Here is a 19,902-nt window from a genome sequence, read left to right on the forward strand (position 1 = left end):
AATCTAGAACATGATAAACCCAAAGACTCAAGCTTTTGGAACAAAAACTCATTATTTGACAAAAGCTGCTGGGAAAACTGGAAAACAGTATGGTAGAAACTACGTATAGACCAACATCTCACACAGTATACTAAAATAATGGTAAAATGGGTACATGATTTACACATAAAGGGTAATACCATAAGAAAATTAAGAGAGGATGGAATCGTTTACCTGTCAGATTTATGGGCAGAGGAAGAATTTAGGACCAAAAAAGATATATAGAGGGGCAGCTAGATGGCACAGTGGATAGAGCACCAGCCCTGGAGTCAGGAGTACCTGAGTTCAAATCTGGTCTCAGACACTTAATACTTAACTAGCTGTGTGACCCTGGGCAAGTCACTTAACCCCAATTGCCTCACCAAAAAAAAAAAAAAAAAGATATAGAGAGCAAAACAAAATGTAAAATAGATTATGTTGGTTATATAAAATTAAAAAGGTTTTGCACAAACAAAACTAATGTAACCAAAATTATAAGGGGAACAAAATTATATAGAGAACTGAGTCAAATTTATAAAAATACAAGTCATTCCCCAATTGATAAATGGTCAAAGGATATGAACAGGCAGTTTTCAGACAAAGAAATCAAAGCCATCTATAATCATATAAAAATGCTCTAGATCATTATTGATCAGAGAAATGCAAATTAAAACAACTTTGAGGTATTACCTCACACCTATCAGAATGGCAAATATAACAAAAACAGAAAATACTGGATGTTGGAGGGGATGTGGGAAAGCTGGGACACTAATCCACTGTTGGTGGAGTTATGAAAGGATCCAACCATTTAGGAGAGAAATTTGGAACTATGCCCAAAGGGCTATAGAACTGTGCATACCCTTTGATCCAGCAATACCACTGCTAGGTTTATATCCCAAAGACATCCCCAAAAAGAGAAAAAGACCTACTTGTACAAAAATATTTATAGCAGTTCTTTTTGTGGTGGCTAAAAACTGGAAATCAAAGGAATGCTTATCCACTGGGGAATGGCTAAACAAGCTGTGGCATATGATACTGATGGAATATTATTGTGCTATAAGAAATGACAAGCAGGATGAGTTCAGAAAGGCCTGGAAAGACTTGTATGAACCGATGTATAGTGAAGTGAGCAGAACCAAGAGAACATTGTGCAGTGACAGCAATATTGCTTGATGAAGAACTGTGAAAGGCTTAACTACTCTCAACAATACAAGGATCCAAGACGATCCTAAAGGACTGCTGACGACATACTATCCACCTCCAGAGAAAGAACCGATAGTGACTGAACACAGACGGAAGCGTGCTCTTTTTCACTTTCTTTAATTTTTTTCTTTTATTCAAGTTTTCTGAATGACAAATATGGTCATGTTTTACATAATCGCACATGTTTAACCCATATCTGATTGCTTACTGCCTCAGGGATGGGGAGGGGAGGGAGGGAAGAAGGTATAAAAATTGGAACTCGAAACTATAAATAAAAATGTTTACTATTAAAAAAAAAAGTAGGAGAACCAAGAGAGAATTGACACAAAAACATAGAGAGAGGAGAGTTTCAAGAAGATGATCAATATGGCAAAGGCTACAGAGGGTCAAGGATGAGGACTGAAAAAAAAGCCACTGGATTTGGCAATTAACAGATCACCTCTATTAAGGACCAGAGGAGAAGGGAACAAGTTGGTGTCCAGCAGCACCATGAGGATCCAAATTCAGGCCCTCTGGTCACTGTACCCCCAGTAGAATAACCTTGATAAGCCTCTGCTTGAAGATCTCCAATGAGGGGAACCCACCACCCCACTGGAGGCAGTAGTGGGGATGCATTTTAAGAAGGAAATATCAATATGAAGGATGCTCCTCACCTCCTGATGGGTGTTCCTCCTTTTAGAGATGAGGAAACTGAGGCTCACAGTGTGACTTGACCAAGGTCATGTGGTAATAAACAGAAGTTTTAGCTGAATCATTTGAGAGTTGAGCGCATGCTACTGATGTGGCTTTTGAAGGACCTCCCTTTTGGGGTTGAGTCTGTGACAAACTTCCGGCACACTAGCTTAAAACTGAGGGAGAAATGGAAGTTCTCTCTCTGGCTTTTCAGATTAGCTGTGGCGGCGCGTTTGGTGTTTGGTGCTGGTTCTTGGCCTGGCAGGCAGTTTGGGATTTGGTGAGTTTTATAAAGGAATATAGACTAAGCTTAGATCTAAGATTATTCATTTGTATTTCTACTTTCCTATTTCCCTAATTGGTATCACCTTTTGTTGTCTAATTAATTCCCAAACAATAAAAACGAATCCCTCACTGATTAAAGCTTGGAGGCTTCTTTTTCTTAGTGGTCTGGGAGTGGGTCTCTTCATTTGGGGACTCAGGGACCTTGAAGGTCCCCTCCAGCTCTCAAACTATGAACTCATCATCCCATGCACAGCAAAAGAGAGTAAATCCAAAATGGATTTCTGGTTAAAGAGCACACTCCAGTTCCCAGCAGTCTAGTTAACTGAAACTTTAGTCAAGTCATATGTAAAAAATTAATTTTCTTGTTGGGGGAGTGGGAGGTTAAAATGTCAGAGAAAATGAGGCTCTTTCATTTTGAAGAAGCTAGGTGATCAATTGGTCAACGAGCATTTCTTAAGTATTCACAATGTTCTGGGCATTGTGCTAAGCATGGAGGTCTGAGGAAAAGGCAAACACGGTGCCTGCCATCAATCAAAGATCATTCCAATGGGGAAGATAAAATGTATACCGATATACACAAGCTTCACAGAGAGTGGTTATAAATCAAGCTTATATGGGAAGGCAGCAACAGTTAGCATGACCAGGAAAGGTTTCCTGCACAAGGTGTCTCGTGAACTGAGGGAAGGTAGGAAATTAAGAGGCTGAGGTGAGGAGGGAGACACATAGGTGGCACAGACAATACAAAGACATAGAGGTGGAAAATGGAGCTTTGTGTATGTGAGGGATGGCTAGAACGTGGCATGAGAGAACATGGGAGGGAGTAAAGTCTAAGAAGCCTGGCCAGGTAGGAAAGGGAGAAGCCATGGAGAGCTCTGATGCCAAACAGAAGGATTTCTATCTGATGCGAGAGAGAAGAGAGCTCCACTGGGCGTTTACTGAGTAGGGGATGGAGAGGCTGCATGGGCCACTCTGAGTGGGGCATGGCTTGGAATGGGGGAGAGCCCTGCAGCAGAAAGACCAAAGGGAAGGCTACTATAATAGTCTAGACAAACAGTGATGAAGGCCTGAACTAGAAGGGCAGCTGTGCAAGTGGAGAGAAAGGAGAGATGTTGGGAAGGAAGAAACAAGATCTGGCAACTGAATGGATGTGAGATGAGTAATGGGAGAAGGATCCACCAGGCAGGAGCTACAAGGCAATTCAAACTGTCAAACAGCTCTTCTTGGACCAAAAATCTGCCTCCCTGTAACTTCCAGCCACAATGAAAAGTAGAATTTCTCACCCAAGCCATGTACGGGATGGGGATTTACATCGACAATGAAGAGAACCATGTTTAAGACTAGAAAGAAGGGAACATGTGTTTGTTACTCTGCTCTAGACAGACAAGAAGCATGAAGGTGCTTCTGAGTGCTTGGCAAAGAGATACACAAATTTTGTATATTTTGCCGCTTTTGATAAAGGACCCTGGTGGCTCCTGACACATGCTACTGAATTCTCTTCCATGCTGCCAAAGTCATAAGCCATTCTTATAGCAGATGACCACAGGTCATAGGAAATAAGTTGTTCAGTCGTTTCAGTCACGTCCAACTCTTTGTGACTCCATTTTGGGGTTTTCTTAGCAAAGCTACTGGAATGGTTTTGCCTTTTCCTTCTCCAGCTCATTTTAGAAATGAGGAAACTGAGGCAAAGGAGGTGAAAAGACTTGCCCAGAGTCACACAGCTAGTAAGTATCTGAGGCCAGCTTTGAATTCATGAAGGTAAGTCTTTTTGATTCCAAGTCCAGTGCCCTATTCACTGTGCCCCTTAGCTCCCCACAGGGCATAGACCTGATTAAAAAACCAACCAACCAATGACAAACCCCTCAGAAATATACGCAAAGAGGAGTTCTCTCTCTGGGAATAGTGCGCAGAGAAGTAGTGAGACTCACCTCAGACAGATCTCCCCCGCCTCCGTGATGTTGGGGTGCCAGATTCTAGTCAAACATCTTACTTTGGGGGGCTGTAAAACACAGAGAGAGGTTACGACGGCATTCTCAAGCAAAGTCATTGTGCCAATAGAATCTTGGGTATGTTATTGTCAGCAACTCTCTGTTTTCAGCTCAACAGGCCAAGCCCTTCTCCAAACCTGAAATCCAAACACCTCATGCAAAGCGCAACTGTCTTTAAACACAGAATCCATCGTTGCTATTTCCCCTGAGAAAGTTTTCCATAACCTCTGAGCTAAATGGTGATCTGAATCGAATAGCAAGCTTCAACTAGGTCCTCCAAGAAAAGGCCAATAAAAGGTCTCACTTCCCTCAGCTGTAAAACAACAGAGTGTGATTAGAGGAAGATGAAGTTCTCAGCAATATTCTAGGGCTCTAGGATTCTGAACTCTATGGATTACAGCTGGAATAGGTGATCGTGTCCTTAACTAAATGGGATCCAGGATGGCAGCAGCGTTCCTGGGAAACAGGGCAGGGATCAAGGAGACTGACATCAGTAGGAGTCAATAACAGTGTGACTCGGAAGCCCCCAGAAGGAGAGAACATCAGTGAAGGGAGACATCACGTCCTCACCAGAACACAGAGTTCAGTTCTGGGCCCTACATCTCAGAAATGATTGGACAACCTGAAGGGGAGAGGGCTGGACTCCAGGCCCCACGACCAGGATCTCAAGAAACTGAGGCTACTTAGCCTGGAAGAGGAGGTTGGGGTGAGGGACTGCAAGAGTGAGGGGTAGTCATGGTCTTCAAGGATTTGAGGAGGGGAAGACTTCCTACAAAGTCAGGATAAATGGATAGAAGCTGCAGGGACTGGCGGAGCCCTGGGTCAGGGAGGGGCTGGCAAGGTCGACCCAAGGTCTTTCCTCAGTTGCAGAATCCTTGGTTCTAGGTGACTGTGGCGACCCCGCAGTGTGAATGAGTTTTGGTTAAAGCCTGTGAACAAAGGTCAAAGAGATCAGACCCCTCCCTAGTGCTGGGCATAATCGAATCCCAGGTTTAGAGCGGGAAGGACCAAAGAGGTCATCTAGTTTGACCCTCTCACTTTAAAGATCAAGAGGCACTCAATGATTTACCCAAGGTCACAGCCAGGTTTGAACCAGGCTCCTCTGACTGGTTGGGCCCAGTCCTTGGGCCACATGAGCTTCTGGGAAGAGGCTGCTGGCACCTGCAAAGAGGATGAGAGCCAGTCCCCTAGAGGAGAAACAGGCAAATGCAGAGGTGACCAGAGAGCAGAGACCTCAGTTTACCGGGGGCTAGCAGGCCGGAACAAGGAGAAGCAAGGGCCAGCTGTGTCTGCTCACGGATCAGCAGGGGTGATTCTACTGCAAGCTTTGTGAGGTTTGCTTTTTCCACAGGACTAGCTTCCTATGAAGAGAATTGGTTTCCTAGAGATTTGCTGGATGCAGCAAATCTATAGCCTGTATTTAAAAGGAAGGGAAATCTGAAGAACACCTTGGAATAACTTCTATCAAAAAAAAAAGGGCTAAATAAAATTTCACAAGTTTTGGTATTTGGAGTATTCAGATTAAGTGAGTGGAAAATATATTTGGGGGGCAGCTAGGTGGCGCAGTGGATAGAGCACCGGCCCTGGAGTCAGGAGGACCTGAGTTCAAATCTTGGCCTCAGACACTTGACACTCACTAGCTGTGTGACCCTGGGCAAGTCACTTAACCCCAATTACCTCACCAAAAAAAAAAAAAAAAAAAAAAGGAAAAATGTATTTGGGTAGAATTCCTCCTTTCCTGCTAGATAAATGAGATCTCAATTAATCACTGTGGTTTTATTTTTAGTGGTATCCATGAGTCAGCATTAAATAATTTAACAATATTATATTAAAAAAAAAGGAACAAGTATTGTCTCAGGCACTAGGAATTAAAAAACAAAAAACAAAAACCAGTCACTCCCCTCAGGGAGCTTACATTCAGAGATGAGTCTGTGTGTGTGTGTGTGTGTGTGTGTGTGTATACTAACATACAAAATATTGTACCAAATATATACAAACTAAATACAAGGTCATTTGAGGGAGGGGATGAGACTAGCAGCAAAACTGAATACAGTATAGGCCACACCGCATAAGGGTCATCTGATTAATCTTTTCCTGGAATGATTTTCAAGGTTATCATATAGGATTCAAAAGAAGAGGGGAAAAAGTAGCTGCTTCTGCATATTTCTTATGTCAGTGGAACCATTTTTCTATGATACCTTTATACAAAGAAATTAGTTTTTCAGGAAGAATGAAAGAAGATAACCTTATGGAGAGATAACCTTGAAATTGCCAAGGAAACATTTCACTGAAAGTCTAAAAAATTATGAGAAGTTAGCCATCTGAATTTTAATATGTCTAGGGAAACTCTGCTGGGGTCAGGCCTACTTAGAATTTTTTCTTCTTTTACACCCCAGGAAACTTTCAGTAGAGAGAAGAAAATTACTGAAATAGAACAATGAGAAGAGTCAGTTTCTGTTTCACAGACTCAGGCAGGAGTGAGATGGCTCAGTATGGCCCATCTCCACTCCTGGGTCCAATTCTTTCCTGACAAGAGGAAATCCAGTTATTTATTCCAGACTGCTACCTGAAGACATGAAAGAAGCTCATGCTGAAGGTAGTTTTAAAGTTTGTTTGTTTGTTTGTTTTGCAGGGCAGTGAGGGTTAAGTGACTTGCCCAGGGTCACACAGCTAGTAAGTGTCAAGTGTCCAAGGCCAGATTTGAACTCAGGTCCTCCTGACTCCAGGGATGGTGTTCTATCCACAGCCACCTATCTTCCTCCTCAGTTTTCTTTTAAGGAGATTCTAGAATTGGTTTCATGGTTGAGAGTACCAATAAAAAGGCTGACTTATAGTAGTCTAAGTTGAGCCTCATTTAGAAATTCCGCTTTCTCTCAACAGGCCAAAGCAGGATTGGTGGACAGAACCTGGACTCTGACCTTAAGCAAGGCCCCACTCTGGGACTCAGTTAAATAGTACCTGCTTCACCGGGTTGGTTTATTTGATAAAAATACCCACCATCAGTTTCCCACCACTTAAAACCAGGAGGTCAAAGCCAAGAGCCCAAGCTGTGATCATGAGCAGTAGCCATCTTGTTTCCAAGTCCTATACCATTAAGTCAGTGGAACCAAAGTAATATCCTTCATCTGATCCTCTCCTACTTTCCTCCATCCTGATGAGTGTTTTCGCCTAGGCCTTGACCCCATCTTCTCTGGACCCCTACCCCCACCACCAAACTACCCTGCCTCTAATATTCAATCTCCCACAGTTAACTGTTCCTTCCTTGCTGACTACAAACTCACCCCACGTCTCCCTCCGCTCAGATTTTCTTTCAGAGACCCAAGCAGTTCCTCAAGTTAGCGTACTATACGTCTCTTCAATTATCAGTCAAAAGTCTTAAGTCTTGGGGGCAGCTAGGTGGCACCATGGATAAAGCACTGGCCCTGGATTCAGGAGGACCCGAGTTCAAATCCAACCTCAGACACTTGACACTAGCTGTGTGACCCTGGGAAAGTTGTTTAGTCTCTGCCTGCCTCAGTTTCCTCAAGTGGAAAATGGGGATAATAGGGTTGTGTTAATATTTTTAAGCCACTTTGCAGAGTGCCTGGCACACAGTAGGCACTTAATAAATGCTGGTTTCCTTGAGGTGGATTTTTCCAGCTCTTTTTGGATATCAAGTTGGATGGTTATAATTATAGAATTTGGCTTTGTTGTTATTTTAAATTCTTTAAGACTTTTACATAAATATGTGGCTTAGGTCTAATAAAACAAAAACAGGTCTGAACTATGAGATAGATTTCCTCTGTCACTAAGGACATTCTTTTAATAACGCATTTAAAGAAATTCAAGTCATTGGCTGTGAGAGTCTAAGGGTATCTGGAGAACTTTATTGTTCACTAAGTATCCATTGCCTTTTTGATCTTCAAATACATCTCTGAAGTAAACCTACAGGTTTACTAATCCCATTTCACAGATGAGGAAATTAAGGCTGAGAGGGTGAGTGAACCCGTCATGGGCTGGGTGGGCTTTGGACTCAGATCCTTCCTGCCTCCAAGTCTGGGATAAGCCTTTTTCTTTTTTTTCTTCTTCTTCTTTTTTTTTTTGGTGAGGCAATTGGGGTTAAGTGACTTGCCCAGGGTCACACAGCTAGTAAGTGTCAAGTGTCTGAGGTTGGATTTGAACTCAGGTCCTCCTGACTCCAGGGCCAGTGCTCTATCCACTACGCCACCTACCTGCCCCTAGAGCTTTACAAATATCGTCTCATTTGATCTTCACAACAGTGGTGGGAGGGAGGAACTGTTATTATTTCCATTTTATTTATTTTTTATTATTTCCATTTTAGAGATGAGGAAACGGAGGCAAATGGGGTTGAGTGACTTGCCCAGGGTCACACAGCTAGTAAGTGTTTGAGGCTGTGTTTGAACTTAGGTTTTCCTGACTCCAGGCCTGCTCTCTATCCACTGGCCCTAGCATTGTGCTTTTGCTAGGCCCTAGGCACTGGTGGTGACACAAAATTCAATAAATGAAATGATCCCAGAAGTTTACCTTCTAACAGGGATATATCTACAAGGATATATCTATATGTGCATATATGTATGTATATATGAATATACACGTAGACACAAATACAATAAAGAGAATAAATACAAGAAAACCCAGAGGTGTGCAATACAATGGAGTTTGAGAGCATTTGGAGGAATTTTAAAAAAGGCCTCTTAAAGTCCAGGACACTGAGATGCAGAGAGGGCACAGCAGGGATGGAGGACGGTCAGGACAAGGGCAAGGAGGCCAGAGTTGGGATGTTGTGGGGGAGGACCACAGAGGTTGGTTGGAGTGTAGATTAAAGGAGAGGGAGTCTGACCCAAGGACGGGACAGGGTGAAGTTGGGAAGGCAAACGAGGCAAACAAGAGGCACTCACACTTGATTTCACAGGCAACAAGATGTCACTGGATTCAGTAAAGGTGTGATTTCACCAGATCTCCACTTAATGAGGATCACAATAGACTGGGGGTTGGGGGGGGGGAGGAGGAGGGCAGCAGTTCCAAGTTTTATTCTCTTAACATAAAGATGTTCCACACCGCATTTTGTCTCCTGCTCCATAGGGAAAGGGAACAAGACCTGAGAATGGGAAGAATGGAAAAGGAACCACAGTGGGGGGAGGGGAATAAGCATTCATTAAGCACCTACTGTGTACCAGGCACTGTGCTAAGTGCTAGGGATACAGAAAGAGGCAAAAGCAGTCCCTGCTCTCCAGGAGTTCACCACCTGATGGGGAGACAATATGCAAACCATCTATACAAACAAACAAGTGAGATAGGCTCTAGAATCAAGAGGGGCTGAGAAAAGGCTTCTGGTCAAAGATGGGCCTGGAGCTGGGATTTAGGGCAGCCAGGAGGCAGAGTTGAAGGAGAGCATCTATCTCGGAGGGACTTTTTTTTTTCAGGGCAATGAGGGTTTAAGTGACTCGCCCAGGGTCACACAGCTAGTAAGTGTCAAGTGTCTGAAGCTGGATTTGAACTCAGGTCCTCCTGAATCCAGGGCTGGTGTTTTATCCACTGTGCCACCTAGCTGCCCCCTCGGAGGGACTTTTATGGAGATCACTTGAATTCAAGCTAAGATTCAGGTTGATGATTACTAAAAAAGGGACAAAATTAGACTTACAGGTTTTTTCAAGTTTAGCCTAGAACAGTGATCTGCTTTTTATTGAGTTTAGCAGCTTAACAATGACAATTCTGACACTGAGAGCCCCATAACAAAAGGAAAATCCCATCTCTTCCCTCGGTTTAAGCTCCTGTAATCAGACACTAACTAAAGGAGCAAATCTAATCTCCCGTCCTCTTGTGAGAGATGAGGAGGCCAGAGAGATTCAGTGTCTCTGGTCAAAGACAGGCAGAAACAAGCAGAGCTAATGGACCCCAGGCCCTCCAACTTTTCACTGCACTCCTGCCTCAGGGAAGCCGCCCTCCCTGGTCACACAGGTATTAAGTGGCAGAGCCAGGCGCTCTGACCGGGCTGTTTCCCACCCCAGACAACAATCGGCAGCAAAATGTCTGACCTGAACCACACCTGAACCACTCTGGCCTCAAGGGGAGGCTTCAGGCACATTGCTGCCCCTTGTTGCTACACCCCTTAATTTCAGAGGTCAGGGGAAGGAGTGTCTACTCCCCACTGTTTCCTAAAATGCGCTTAGTGGTATATAACACAAGGGGAGGAGACGACTGACAAAATAATGGAACACAATGGGGTTCAACAAGTTGGCTACCCAAGCCCAGGATGGGAGGGAGATGGGGTGAGCACACAGCTCCCGTGAAGAGGCTCTGGACTTTAGAGTCAAAGCTGCTATTTCTTCATATATCAAAATGAAGCGGGAAGAAGCCATAATGTCACGTTTTACAGGCTAGACGCGTTCTGGACAGAGGAGTCACCCCAATCTCAAGGCAACAGTCGGCTGGCATCCCAAGCTCCTGTCCTCTTCCGGGGCTGCTGTGCCCCTAAGTACTGAGCATCTGTAGGATCCTTTCCAACAATACAGTTAATGAACACCTGCTGCTAAATTGTAAAGGTGAGTCACCTGTAAGACCAATCCTATCTACTACAGCAAGTCTGAGAGACTTGTTCAACACCCAAAGCACACAACTAACCTTGTTGGGTTTTTTCGGGGCAATGAGGGTTAAATGACTTGCCCAGGGTCACGCAGCTAGTAAGTGTCAAGTGTCTGAAGCTGGATTTGAACTCAGGTCCTCCTGAATCCAGGGCCGGTGCTCTATCCACTGCGCCACCTAGCTGCCCCGACTAACCTTGTTTAAATGCAATCAGTCTCTGACTGTTCATGAAACAGCCCCACATATTCATCAATCCTATGCCAATGAGCAAAATCCTCTTGCTGCTTAATGTGACTTTCTTGTCCCCTAGGATACCTAACTCTGACAAGTTGTTGTCTGAACCCAAAGTTTCTTTTGTTTGGAAGGTGGCTGGGGGGCCGGTTCTAGGTTAGTGGAGAGAACAGCCTGACTCTTCACTTGATTAGACCCCTCCCACTTTCATATAAGAACAGTTAGGCCAAGGCTGAGAATGGAACAGTGCCTGGAGGAACAGGCAGGAAGACTTGGGTTCTAGATCTGCCTCTGCCCCACCCAGGCATGTGACCGTGGCTCAGTCCTTTAACTTCTGCCCCAGAAAACTCTCTAAGGCTACAGTTTCGAGGCAGGGGCTGATCTACACTGGTAATGAATCTTCACAATAGACAGCCCTACACTGTCCAGCCAGTCGTGTTGAGGAAGTGCTTCATTTCCCTACAGACTGTGGATGGCAGACTTTTATCAGAGATGTTTGATGAAAAAGTCTTTCTGAATTCATAACTTTTCATTTTTAAATACAATTTTTATCATCTTTTGTCTTTATGAATCTGCATTTCACAAGACGTCCTCATAACAAAGAAAACAACCAGAAAAACAGAGCTGTGCAGTAAACCAAAGCTTGACATTACTGGTCGCGTTCCACACACAGGTTTCCCACTTCAGTAAAAAAGGGAGAATGGCTGATTCTTCTCTCCCAAGACAACTACATGGGAAAATGTCTAACATGATTGTAATGTCTAACCTCTATCCTATTGCTTGCTGGCTTTGGGAGGGGGATGGAGAAAAATTTGGAACTCAACATCTTACAAAAATAAAGGTTGAGAACTATCTTTATAAATAATTAGAAAAATAAAATAAAGTACTATTTAAGAAAAGGGCGGGGGGAGAATGGCATCTCCTTATCTCTCTTCTCTGGGGCTCAAGCTCTGTGATCGGGACAATGCATTCTGTTTAATTATCTTGTCACTGTGCTTCTTTGCCTTTATACTGCCTCGGTCTTTATGGATAGTGATTCACCAATTACTATAAGTTCTTCGAATTCCTCCACTGATTCTCGATTCTTAGGAGCACAGCAGCATCCCCCTTCCCCAGCCAGTCTACTGGTATCTCCTTTCTGGCTCTTTGGGAAGTGCTGCTCCCCATGTTTACATTTCTGTGGGGCCTTCCTTTTGATTCCTGACCCCAGGCTGTGACTCTCTTGGGTCAATCAGCATGAACATCTCAGTCACTTTCTGAGTCTCAGCTTTGGTAGCAGGGCAGGATTGTTGCTCTTTTCCAAAGCTTGTCTAAAACAGACCATTCCTATCTTTTATTGGTGTTGCCCATTCTAGGGGTGATGGCTGAAACCTCAGAGCGATTTTTATTTGCATTTCTCTTATTATTGGTGATTTGAAACATTTTTTCCTAATGGTTGGTGATTCTTCTAAGAATTGTTCGTCTCCTTGACCACCTACCTTCTGGGGAATGACTCATTTCCTTACAGATTTGGAATGTTGCACTTTTATCAGAAATGTTGGCTGGAAAGCCTTTCGCCCTACCCCCCAGACTGTATCTTCTCTCTTGACTCTAGCTGCATTGATTGTGTTTTTGAAAAGTTTTTGGATGTCATATGATCAAAACTACTTATGAATTTTGTGGTTCTCTCAAACAGCCTCTTTTCCTTCTGGCTGTTCTTAGTAATATGCAAAAATGCTGATGATTTTTTCTGGATTTATTTTAGGGCCAGCTACTCTGTCAAAGCAATTCATTATCTTGATTAGTTTCTGCTTTTCTTCTCAAGGGTCTTCTGAGGAAAACCATCATCTCACTGGGAAGGAGGAACAAGTCTGTCTCCTTGGGCACTCTGTCAAACTTCAGGGGAGCCTATACCTATGTTAATTATAGACTTGATCTTGACTCCAACTTGAAACAGCATCATACTAGTATTTCCCCAACAAATGTGGCCACAGACTATTTTGGGGCTTCAAGTGTACAGTGAAAGAAACTCGAAGTGCTGATTTGGAGGGACCTGTAACAAGGAACAATCCCCAAGATAAAATGGGGCATGGGAAATCTGGGAGTCAGAAGAAAGTTATTGCTATACCCTCAAAAGATATCTGTGTATTAACTAAAGAGGTGATGGTCTATGGAGGAAAAAAAAAAAAACATGGTCAGAGGGCTAGTTTGTTTTGCTTAATTTTATGTCTTTGTTATAAGGAAGGGTTCTATGGGGAGGAGATGGTTATTGAAAAGTGATAGTGATATTTAAAAAGGTCACTAAAATATTTTTTTTAATTAAGCTATATCTTTTTTTTTTTTAAAGTGAGGCAATTGGGGTTAAGTGACTTGCCCAGGGTCACACAGCTAGTAAGTGTTAAGTGTCTGAGGTCGGATTTGAACTCAGGTACTCCTGACTCCAGGGCTGGTGCTCTATCCACTGCGCCACCTAGCTGCCCCAAATTAAGCTATATCTTAAGTTTAATGCTTAAAAAATTAAAGTAGTTTATAATGTCCTTAACTTGTAAGCAGGAAAAAAAGGAATTTTTACCAATGAACAGCAAAAGTATACTTTTATAGTTATAAAGGATATTATTTTATTCATTTTCATAAATAAGAGTTAGACAAAGGGGAGCTTAGTTTTAAATTTAAAGGGAAGTTTAATCAGAAAAAAGAAAGTACACATACGCCTTTAAAAATATATTATTAAGTTGTGGTATATGAATAATACTATTGTGATGAGCAGATGGATTTCAGAAAAACCTGGAAAGACTTACATGAACTGATGTTGAGTGAAGTGAGAAGAACCAGGAGAACATTATACACAATAACAGCAACATTGTGTGATGATCGATGGTGACAAACTTAGCTCTTCTCAGCAATACAATGATCCAAGACAATGCCGAAAGATTCATGACAGTGGAAAATGCTCTCCATATCCAGAGAAAGAACTATGCAGATTGAAGCAGACTATTTTCACTTGTTTTCTTCTTTCTTGTGATTTTCCCCTTTTGTTCTGATTTTTCTTTCACAACGTGACTAATGTGGGAATATGTTTAACATGATTGTACTGTATAACCTATATCAGACTGCTTGCATGCTGTCTTTGGTGGGGGGGGGGGAAAGAAAGGAGGGAGAAAAATTTGGAACTCAAAATCTTACAAAAATGAATGTTGAAAACTATCTTTATATGTAATTGGGAAAAATAAAATACAAATAAGTGGGAAAGAAGAAAAAAAGAAATATGCTATTAACTGTGCTTAACTGGTATTCTGATAAAGAAATCTAACCCCATTACCAGGAAAGATTTAAAGACAAAGTAACAGAGAAGCTGAAAGCATTTAGATATACCCTACTCCCAAGTTATACGGTATATTACTGGGGATTCAAAGTTGTCAAACGACTCCAGGTTCAGAGGTTTTTCATAAAATCATAGATTCAGAACTAGAGGGGTCATGGGGTCATCTAGTCCAATCCCCTTCACTTTACAGATGAGGGAACTGAGGTCTCAGAGAAATTAAGTGACTTGTCCAAAGCCAGGCGGGGATTTCCATTTTATCTTACTGTCGTGGGTGTTCAGCTGTGGTCTGGCAGTAATTAACCCCTTCTAGCTCCTCCCTGCTCAAAAAATCAGAACTGGAAATGAAGCTTATTTATACTAAATAAGCCCTATTTTTTTGAACGAGGCTCCCCTGTTCCTAGCAAAGATGGTTTTTCCAAAAATTAAGAGAGAATCAGTATTTGATTGGGTAAACCTACAACCCAGCCAACAAATGCGTTAACTTATTGTTCTATGAACAAATAACCAGGGTACATCAAGGACTGAGTCCAAGTTTGGTGGGTCTAAAACAAAGTCACGACCCTCCATGTTTACAACAGATTTAGTGCCTCTTTGCTACCATGTAGAGGAACATGAAGGAAACAAAGCCATCTTAATGCCTAAAGGAATACTTACAATTAATACAATATAAATTTAATTTTGATATAAATGTATAATGCAGAGGCAATTATGACTGCCAAATTCCATTAAGGAAATAGCTACTGCCAAAAAGTATTTGTTTTGCTCTTAGCAATTGCTACTTGTTTGCTTTGCACTTTTCAAATTTATTAACTGAACTCATCTGTCCACCACATGAAAGAATGGCTCCTTAATGAACTGAACTCATTTATCTCTTTTTAATAATTAAGCCTAAGTGGCACATGACTGTAGGAGAAGATTCTCTAAGTCGAAAGTGATTTATTCCAGTAATGTCAAGTACTCTAAGTGACCCAATGGAGGGCATGCTCCACTCACCCTCATTCCCATTTTGTTCCTCCTGGGAGTTTTTCTTTATTAGATTATTTTTTATTTTAAAAAATAATAAACATTTTTATTTAAAGTTTTGTGTTCCAAATTCTATCCCTCCTCTTCCTCCCCTTGCTCTCTCCCTGAGGCAGCAAGTCATCAAACATAGGTTAGACATGTGCAATTATGTAAAATATTTGCTGTATTAGTCATTTTGTATAAGAAAACTTGAATAAAAATCGCCGGCTTCAGTCTGTTTGCAATCACTGTCATTTCTTTCTTTGGAGGTGGATCATCTGCTTCATCATGAGTCCTTTGGGATTGTCTCAGATCATTGTATTGCCGAGAATAGTTGAGTCGTTCCCAGTTGTTCATCAATGTGGCCGTCACTGGGCACAGCGTTCTCCTGGTTCTGCTCACTTCACTCCGCATCAGTTCATACAAGTCTTTCCTTTGTCTCATTCCCATTCTCGCTGCTGTTCTTCCCTGATGAACATAATCATTGCCAATTACCTCAACACCCTGTGATCACCAAAGAGCAATGGCTGTGGTTGCCACACCCCAATCCTAAGGGCCACAAGTTACCAAACCAAGCTTCCAAGAGGCAGGCCCATTCCATTACCAACAACCATCACTGCAGGAGTGTCTTTGTAGTTGAAAGAGTGGGATCAATACATAGTTATTCCCCTCCCTTGGTTATAAAAATAAATCTATGCCAACTCCAAAATGGAGGGCACCCACAAGAGCAATTAGAAAAGGTCTGAGGGTTGAGGCAAGATTCTTGGCAGCATCCCTGTTTCCACTGAGTGACTGGCCTGATTTATTCCTGTTACCCCAGCACGGCCAAAGCCATCCATGTTGACTCGACTGCTCTTGAAGTTGGGGTGTTTCTATGGTCTGTCCCTTAGATGTAAATGGAGGAGGGGACTGCTGGTGTGTGGCCTGGATGCCAGGGTGAGTCAGAGGGAGGTCTCCACGCAATCCTGCCTCCCTTCACATTCCACAACTTGCCTTTCAGGCCCTAGCCCCTGGGCGATCACATCTTTATGGTGACGTCACCCGGGTTCTACCCAACTTGGATGGGCCAAGCCACAAATATGGCAGTTTTACACCCAAACATGGCTTTCATCGACTCTGGTCTGTCAGGAATCAGTCCTTATTTTCCTTGATGATGCTTTGTAATGTTTGGTCTGGAAGCCTGAGGCGGGGAGGGCATGTGCAGTGGGTGTAGTTGGAAGTGGGGGTGAGCAGTGAGCCTCATGAGGGGCTGGGCAGTGGGGGGAGCACCAGCCCCCATATCGAGACGTTTATCTCAACTCAATGGCTAGAAAAAAAGCAGGAATGCTGTCTTAGGGACCTGAGGTGAAATAACGGGAAAAGAAAGGACAGCTCATTTTCATTTGAACTCACTTTCCTATATAACAGATCTGGGCAAAACGACCGGCACGGCCACATCTTTCCCAACTCAGCAGGTGCCCTCCTGATTTCCTGTGGGCATAGCCCACAGCACAGGGATCCGAGCTCTAGAGCAGAAATTCCCAACAGGGAACAAGATGGGGCCACAGTCATTGGCCACATGCTGTGATGCACGACGTCCTGCAGTTCTTGTTATTTAGTCGTGCCCAGCTCTCTGTGACCCTGTGGACCACAGCCGGCCAGGACCCTACGTCCTCCACTATCTCTCACAAGCTCATACTTGCGGCTCCCATGACACTCTCAATTCATCTCCTCCTTTTGCCTTCAGTCTTTGTGTTGTACTGGTATGGAATGCATGCCCCAAAGAGCAGGAGCTGAGGTGATGCCTTCCTCTTCCTGGCCAAGGGCCAGGCCTTTTTTATACCCACGGGCTCAAGGGAGGCAGGATTTCTGGAGAGGAGGGGGATGTCCAGAGGCAGAGGGGAAGGCTTCTATTTCTAGCTTGGGCTCACAGGATTCCAGAACTAGCCCCCTTCCTGTTGGGAGCTTCCTGTAAGGAGTCCCTGAAGCCCCCCTATCATCAGGAGGTGTTAAGTGAGACACAGAATAAGAGATAGAGGATTTCTAATAAAAATTTTGATTAAAACCATAGTAGAAATTTGCCTGAAGTCTATCTTGACATCTGATTTTGATCCCTATTTTTTGGGTCTCCTTAGGGTTTTTGGTTCATACATTCCCCCACATGAAGGTATCCTTTAAATATCAAATTCCAACACAGGGGGCAGCTAGGTGGTGCAGTGGATAGAGCACCGGCCCTGGATTCAGGAGGACCTGAGTTCAAATCCGGCTTCGGACACTTGACACTTACTTACTAGCTGTGTGACCCTGGGCAAGTCACTTAACCCCAAATGCCTCACCCCCCCCCAAAAAAAAAATCCAACACAGGATAACTTCCCACATGGATATAGCTCACATCCAACAGCACTGAGGTCACCATTTACAACATTCCCAGAGCTTAAAATGCACATTTCCTTAATATAACTATTAAAACATTTTAAACTAAAAATTCTCTTTTGATAGAAAAACCTCAGATAGAAGCCTTCCTCTGGCTTGGTGGAACAGAAGAAATGTTCATTGGGCACACCATGCTACAGAAAGATTTCTGCTAGAAAAGTGACCAATAAACAATAAAAACAGTTGGAAAAGTCTCCGATCTTCTCCGCTTCCACATGCTTGGGGGGTTTTTAAGACTTTACTGCCTTGACTTAATTCCTAATGTCCCCAACTATGAAAGATACAGCAAACTTCAAAGGCCTCAACAAATCAGGAAAAAGGAAGCTTTGATTCCTATTGCATTTGATAGGAAGGCTTTCATAAGGAGCCTGGATTGCAATCTCTAACGGCTCATAATGGTGAGGTGGGAAGGAGAGAAGGAAGAAAAGGGGAAGGAGCAGGGGAAAGGGAAGGGGCAGGGGCAGGAAGTGAACACTACAGATTGTAGAGATGCTTGGGGCTAACCTCCAGCCTCTTGTCTTGGACTGGAACAGTGGGATTTCACAAGAACACAAAACAAAAATCCCCCAGAGAAATATACTACCATGTGATGTCAGCAAAGAGACGACAAACCTCCATGCCAATAGGCTTTACTCTAACAGAAAAAGAAAAGGACCTTAATTTCTGTACTCTGAGACTAGAGCAAAAGACCCGAGGTTACCAGTACTTTATTATGAGGAGCCAGCCAGCTGATTTGCTGATAACTGAGAACACAGAATAACCTTTGGACAAAATGAGGTGAAGGGGCAGTAGGACTTCCCAGAAGAGCAGAGAGCAGAAAGAGCATTTAGAGTCAGAACCCTTGGGCCCAATTCCTGTCACTTAATTTCTGTGACTCTCTGCTTCCTCCTCTGCGACCCCCTGAGGTTCCTCTGGTCCTAAAGCACACATCTGGCTTCTGGGAACCTCAGTTTCCTCTTCTATAAAATGAGGGGGTTCGTTTCAGCTTCCTCTGAGGCTCCTCCCAGCTCAGTGTCTCTGTTCCCAAGAAGCCAATGATCAGAATAAGGGTCTCCCCCAAAAGGCTGGCTGGACCCTCACTAGCACTGACATGGCAGTCTCACACCCAGATCCAGTTCTGATCAACTTTGTTTTGTCAGGAATGAGTCCTTATTTTCCCCACTCTTCTCAAAGTTTAGTCTGGAAGCCAGAGGTGGGGAGGGCGTGTGTACTCAGGGCAGTGAGCCCAGAGAGGGGCTGAGCAGCAACGGGGCAGCTCCAGCTTCCATATTGAGATGTTTATCTCAACTCAATGGCTAGAAAAAAAGTAGAAAATGTTGTCTTAGGGAACTGAGATGAACTAAGGGGAAAAGAATGGACATGATATCATGGGATCCCATAAAAGAAAAGAGGGACCGCGTTGTAAGGACAAGAGGCCAAGACTATTGACAGTCAAGGTCTTTACGTTTCAGATGAGCAGGAGAGTTCCTGAGGCACAAGGACCAACATGATCCCAGGGGCTGGAGAGAGAGCTGGTCGTGAACTCGCCATACAGAGAGAAAAGGAGATTATTTGTGGGCTTCATCTTTTGCTTATAGTTTTCTGGAACTGTTCACTTTTTAGATTTCTGCTATATTGGAAATTTTTGCATAATAATCAGATGCGTGTATTTATATATGCATAATTACCCCCCCTCCCCCCTTCCTGTGACTGTTCAAACAGTACTCTTTTGGAAAGCTTCTCAGTGGGAGGAAGGGGAAGGCTACTTGGTATAGGGCTTCGGACCCAACTTCAGGTCTAATTTAGCCATAATCACCAGAGCATGACTAATTAAGTCCTGTGCAAAGACACTATCACCTTAAGCCATATTCGGAGATGAGCAAGCTGTCAGGAGCAATTCAAAACTGCATGAGCACATTTAAATGGTCATAGAAATAAACCAGGGCCTATGCCACGGTGCCAAGGGCTGGCCACTCCTGGACGCAGGACACTCAGCCCTGAGGCCTCTCTCCCTCCCTCGTCCACCATCCAGCAATATTATATCATGATGGGGGATGGGAAAAATGAAAAGGTAGAGGGGAAGTGGTCAGTGTCTCAAATAGACAAAAATCCAAGAAAACAAACAAGCAGATCAAGATGCCAACTACTCACCACCATGTTGTAAGCATCAGGGACTTCTATCTCAAACTGAAATTTTCCACCCTGGTAGTGACCCTCATCTATCAGAAAACA

The 19,902-nt window shown here is 43.4% G+C and overlaps 1 protein-coding gene across 1 annotated transcript in view; it reads right to left on the reverse strand.

The window, feature by feature from the left end:
- Nucleotides 1-19,902, reverse strand: part of UBE2F (ubiquitin conjugating enzyme E2 F (putative)) — a 130,937-nt gene that overhangs the window by 51,450 nt on the left and 59,585 nt on the right. Inside the window, exons 5-6 of the mRNA XM_043964521.1 lie at nt 19,822-19,889; nt 4,104-4,174 (exon numbers count right to left, since the gene is read on the reverse strand). Of these exons, the coding sequence (XP_043820456.1) occupies nt 4,104-4,174; nt 19,822-19,889 (139 nt within the window). The remainder of the gene's footprint in view (nt 1-4,103; nt 4,175-19,821; nt 19,890-19,902) is intronic.

The sequence above is a fragment of the Dromiciops gliroides genome, chromosome 4 (genome assembly GCF_019393635.1).
Source record: "Dromiciops gliroides isolate mDroGli1 chromosome 4, mDroGli1.pri, whole genome shotgun sequence".
Taxonomy (NCBI): domain Eukaryota; kingdom Metazoa; phylum Chordata; class Mammalia; order Microbiotheria; family Microbiotheriidae; genus Dromiciops; species Dromiciops gliroides.